This window comes from Triticum dicoccoides, chromosome 2A (genome assembly GCF_002162155.2).
Source record: "Triticum dicoccoides isolate Atlit2015 ecotype Zavitan chromosome 2A, WEW_v2.0, whole genome shotgun sequence".
Taxonomy (NCBI): Eukaryota; Viridiplantae; Streptophyta; class Magnoliopsida; order Poales; family Poaceae; genus Triticum; species Triticum dicoccoides.
The window spans coordinates 315,194,767-315,200,368 of NC_041382.1; the positions used below are offsets into that span (position 1 = coordinate 315,194,767).

Below are 5,602 nucleotides of genomic sequence, written 5' to 3' on the forward strand. Positions count from 1 at the left end.
TGGCAGGCTCTTCCCGAAGATCTGCATGCCACCACGTAGATGCTTGACTAGTTGGCCTAGGAACCACGTACTGCCACGTGGGTACCTGCTTAGTTGGTGCGTCGACCGCTGAACTGGGGTGGCGACGGGGCGGCAAGGCCTTGCCGCGGTCTTGTGGATCTTCCCGGCAAGGGTCTTGCCGAGGCCTTGTGGGCGCCCTCGGCAAGAGTCTTGCCGGGGGCTCGTGGGTATCTTTGGCAAGAGCCTTGTCGGGACCTCGTGGGCATCCTCGGCAAGGAGCCTTGCTGTTGTCTGTTTCTTGGTTCGTCTTCACAAAGATCTACATGGCACCATGAAGGCGCCTCCCGAGCCTTGGTTTTGATATGGTCGATGGCGTCGGGACTCTTAGACTCAAGGGTGACGGCCTTGTTGGTGTTGGGCAAGTCACCCCGGCAAGGCTCTTGCCGGGGCCGTGAAGGCCACCCCAGCAAGGGCTTTGCCGGGGGAGTTTCACTTCACCCCTCTGCTCTTCATGCCTCTGGCCTCGAGCACGGCTCTGATAGTCTTGTGTCTTTACTTCCTCTTCTGTCTCGCCAAACACGACCGCAGGCATGTGGCTGCGACTGCCCGCACACAACTAAAAAGGTATAAAAAGATCCTCTATTTTTATACACCGACACTTACGTTCCCATTGTCGGCCACGGTGCCTAAGACGTGAAGGCGATGGTAGGCTGCGGAAGATATCCATTCGCGGCAAGGCGAACTTGCTGGCTGCACATGGACAACATCCACTTGACCTTTGTCTTGGAGGTGACTCGTTCCTTGTTTGGCGTGGCAGCGACACCTCGGCCGGTGTCGACGGGTTCACCACCCTTCATCAGACAATGGCCGCGGCCCATGGCAGTGCGTAGGGACTGCGAAGAAGCGCTTCTGCGATGGAGCAGCTGAGAAGCGCAGCAACAGCGTGAGGAAGAAGAAAAGGGCAGAAGAAACTAAACGTAACCCTATGCTCCTCTGTCCATCTGCCATATAGTGTGTTGGAAAGGTGAAAAAGCGACAGTAAATATGTGCCATACGGAGAGTAAGCTCTTTGCATCCCGATTACTACCTTCGCCCTGGTTTATTGGTCTTTATTGTAATCTGTGTAAAATTTTGATCATAAATTTAACTAACAAAATGTTCACGCATGTCATCAAAAATTATATCTTTGAAAACTATGTTTAAATATGAATCCAACGATATATTTTTTGTTGACAACTTGACATACACTAACATTTTGTTAGTTCAATTTTTGATCAAAATTTAGCACCAATTACAAAGGAGACTAATAAACAAGGACGAAGGTAGTACGGCGTTAAGTGCGCATAGGAATTGAGGCACATGATGGGATGTGGCACTGATGGGACCCACACCCACTATGATTAGTCGGTCAAGCCTGAGACAAGTTTGGTCTGACGCTCATATGTATGCACATACACTTACCTTTATGAACCCAATGCACACACTTTACCCTATAAACATCTCCAAAAGACTAGGTCAGCACATCATCTTAAGATTGATGAAGTCACTACAAACGCCTTCGCATTCGACGGAAACATCTCCTTTGAAGTCGGAAGACCTGAAATAAATCCAACAAAATGCAAGCATTAGTGTCAAATTTAGCTAAACCTTCATGAGTTGACCACTATCCTCCTAATCATCTCGCTTGAAAAATTTATAATCATCTTGCTTGAAAAAACTATGTTGATGTGATGCCCAAAGTGTAATATTTCACGTCGAATCTTTTATCTCCCGCTATTGGGGATCCTTTTTGCGCCAGTGGCCAGCCACAAAATGATGGCATGAACACAAGTGAAAGTTCGCACTTGCCAAAAGGATCTAGCTTCATACAGGTTCTTCCGCAGTCAATGTGCACTTCAATTCAGCACCGCACGAGGTAATCATCAGCAAACATCAGGAAAAACCCAATGGAACGTACAAAGCTGAAAAGTGCACTCTTGGAACTTGGAAGTTAGCAAATGTTGTTAACAGAACTCACATCTTCAGATACATCGTCATCTAACGATTCCTGATACCACATAATCGGTTATAGCAAGACACATTTGCAATATACTGCTTAAAAGGCACAATCCAAAATTAGGCACCCGAATTATCTGCATCCTGTAGTATGGTATGGATTTCACTCCTTTATCCTCGGTCTCGATTGCGACTTTCTAGACAGAGACAGGCCCTGATGGTCGTGAAGCTCACTTTGTGGATGCTGGTAGATGCTCATCACTTCTTTGCCTGCCTTCTTGCAACTCCAAGTAAGAGGGCCTTCCCTACAATTCCAGTGTTAAGCACGCAAGCGGCAGCCACCGCGCCACCGACCACCACCCACTTCCAGTCGAAACCATGTTGGACTGCCCTGGAGTTGTCGTCCTCTGTACTGGCTTGTTCTGTGCTGAAGGGCCCTTGATCCAAGGAGCCATCTGAACCAGCAATGCATGTCTTGGTGGTCACCCGAGCCATGATGGCACTGCGTGACAGGATGTTTTCTGATTTTCTCATTAGCTGATATGCTCTAAAGCCGGACTGCAGCTTTTTAACAGCACCCCACATGCCGTGGCGGACACCAACTTTAGCAACATCCTTGGGTATGCCCATATCCTCGTAGTGAAACAGAGTTACTTCACATGCCATGGGTTCCTGGCCATCTTTTTTGGGCGATTGAACTGCAGTTTTGCACAGAGAAAAGGAACCGAGTGTCAAAAAGGTCCAAACAATTGGATAGCTATACCTGGAATGTTCAGAACAAATCCAATCGAAGGGAATACTGGCAGTAAGAAAAAGAATTACCAGGTCTAATACGCCAACTCGAGAAGTACAATTCCACACGCCTCGGTTTTTCCTTCTTAGGCAAAGATGGATAAGGAATTCCCTGCAAATGTAAGTTGCACAGGGCTATCAAGTCGAATCAGAGTATATGCTCTTACGGAACATGTCAAACAATTCCATGTACTGTATGCCTCAATATTAAGGCTGGCCATGCAAGCATGTCAAACAATGAGGCACCTAATTCTCTGGGCTGAGATCCCAAGTGTGATTAAGCAGCAAGCTAACTAACAATAAGGTTGAAAGGTTGTTACTGTGTGGGTTTGCTTTCGCTCACATCAGTTGCTCTAGTCAACTACTTTCAGAAAGAAGAGCATTCTTTGCAAGCATGCCACACAACATTGCCAGGAAAAACAGTGTGAAATATAAGCCGGTCTTTTTTCTTTAGAGAAGGTCTGAAACAAACTGCCGAAGACCTAGAATACTCGGAAGAAATTGTAATTGTCCAAACAGTTCAGTTACAAAAGATATCATTAGTACAACATCAACCAAAGTCAGGCTAGCACCTAGCATATCACAAAAATGGCTTAATATGAAAATAATTCAAATATTAGTACCAACAGCACTAGATGAGTACTGCGTTATGGCTGCAGGCAATTCAGTGAAACAGACAGCATAACAAAATGTTGATCCTTGAGAAAGGGAAAAGCTGGATCTAGGTTGACACAGAAGTGGTGAGCGATATCCTGCCTTAATAGGAAATATAACTACTGATGTTAACAAGGTGCAGCGTGCTTGACCTAGGGGTAATTTGAGAATGGATGACCGACCAGGAAATTCTTCCTGGGTACGCATGAAACATTAGTTTTGGTCTGTGGGGGGCAATCTAGATCACGCCAGGCGTAACGGCTGGGAACTGGTGGTTGTGGCCGGGTCACTACCAAATGATATCAGAGCCAACCCTTGTGGTCACACGGCCGTGTGTGGCTCTAGGGCGCGGGCATGTGGTGCATGGCGTGTGTGGCCCGTCATGGCACATGTGCCGGCACTGGACGGATTGACGTGTGCCAAGAGGAAGGTTCCTACTGAGCCGACGAGAACGTTGGTTCCTTGAGTGGGGGTGTATGTGACATCCTGCTTAATAGGAATGATAGACTACTCAGTGCCAGAAGCATTAGTCAAAGAACCTGCAGCACCCATCGAAGAACCTGAAGCAGCAAGCAGACGTTTAAGTCTCACAATATCCTGCTCGGTCAAGGCAATGGTTGAGGATTTCGAAGTAGAAGCACGAGTCCCATAAGAACATGTGCACCCCTTGTTGCGCATGTGCCGCTTCTTCGTGAAGCAATCAGACTCAGGGTGACCATCCTTGTTGCAGTAGCTGCAGTGAGTACGAGAGCGACCCTCACCACCAGGAGTGGGTAGGGGCGGCGGAGCACCAGAGCAGGTGCAGCAAACGCGTAGCTGAATCGCGTGCAGTGAGCACAGAGGGAACCTCAAGTAAACCAGCACCACGTAGGCAAGTCTCCTCAGCACCACTCTGAAAGCGCCTCCATAAGAGAAACATGACCACGAGCTAAAAGTTGACTGTACTGAGGCTTAAGAACTCATAGACGCGCTGAAACTTCAAGTCTGACCGCACAGCCTGATAACACTCAACACTGGCAGGTACCACAACCGGCAGTACGGAGAGTGACAAGCTGGCGCCAAATAGCAGAACTCTCTGCGTAGAAATCATCAACAGTGGAGTCACCTTGCTGACGAGCATCACCAAATGACTGATAGCAGTGTCAAAAATGGGTCCACATTACCTCAAAGACAATAGTGAGCCCATAAATTCAGAGGCAAACTGAGATAGGACACTGGCACTGAGAACAACCGCAGCACGAGCATCATCATCAAACCACTGAGTGTAGACAGAGCTCATCACGATACATGTCAAGGGCCACCTGGTAGTTCAAGGCTTGTTGCTCATAAGCAGTAACTGCAACATCATCAGCAACCTTGGCAGCATCCCTATCAGCCTAGGAAGCATCCGAGGCAAGAACTGGTGGCGTCGGTGGAGTAGGAGCCACAAGAGGGACAAAGCGCTGCGGACAGAGAATCTTGCTAGAAAGAACGCTCCATAGACGAAGGCCACACATATGAATGCGCATAAAGGCAAAGAACTCGGTGTAGTTAGTATCATCAAAAATCACCGGGCGATGAGGGATTGCGACATAGCCCGATGACGAAGACATTGTACCTTTTTTTACCGATCTAGTTCACGGGTGAGGCCAGCAACTCGATTCAATGGGATCAAACCATAGGGCCGGCTGGGCGCTGAACCAGGAGGTGGCACAACGTCGAAACTCGGACAGGCGAGCCGACGGGCACGGGGTAGGCAAAGCAAGCCAGCGGGCAAGGCAGAGTTCGGGTGGCGGAGCGGAGTGAGCCGGCATGGAGCAGAGGCGGCGAGGCAGAGGATCGGGTGGCAAGCAGGCAGCCAAGGGGGCAGCGGCCAGGAGGGCTGCAGAGGGCAGGCGGCGGGCAGAGGCGCGAGTGGGTGGCGGAGGGCAGGAACAACGGAATGAGATCAAGCAGCTGCGTGGATTGGAGATGGTGGGGTGGGGCAGCAGCAGTCCGAGGTACAGTGGCGACGGAGGAAGAAGGAGCAGCAGCGGCCGGAAAGATGACGGCGGCCACGCGTGGACCTGAGCACGAGTAAAAAATTAACCTAGGGCTCTAATACCATGTTAGGAAATATGCAACTTGTATTTCCTAGCGGGCTAAGGGCCAGTATATATACACACATGTACAGGTGGTAAGT

The 5,602-nt window shown here is 49.1% G+C and overlaps 1 protein-coding gene across 1 annotated transcript in view; it reads right to left on the bottom strand.

Moving 5' to 3' along the window:
* Nucleotides 1–1,919: 1,919 nt before the first annotated feature.
* Nucleotides 1,920–5,602, bottom strand: part of LOC119354457 — a 14,665-nt gene continuing 10,982 nt past the window's right edge. The window contains exons 5-6 of the mRNA XM_037621184.1: nucleotides 2,818–2,899; nucleotides 1,920–2,693 (exon numbers count right to left, since the gene is read on the bottom strand). Of these exons, the coding sequence (XP_037477081.1) occupies nucleotides 2,254–2,693; nucleotides 2,818–2,899 (522 nt within the window). The 3' untranslated portion in view covers nucleotides 1,920–2,253. The remainder of the gene's footprint in view (nucleotides 2,694–2,817; nucleotides 2,900–5,602) is intronic.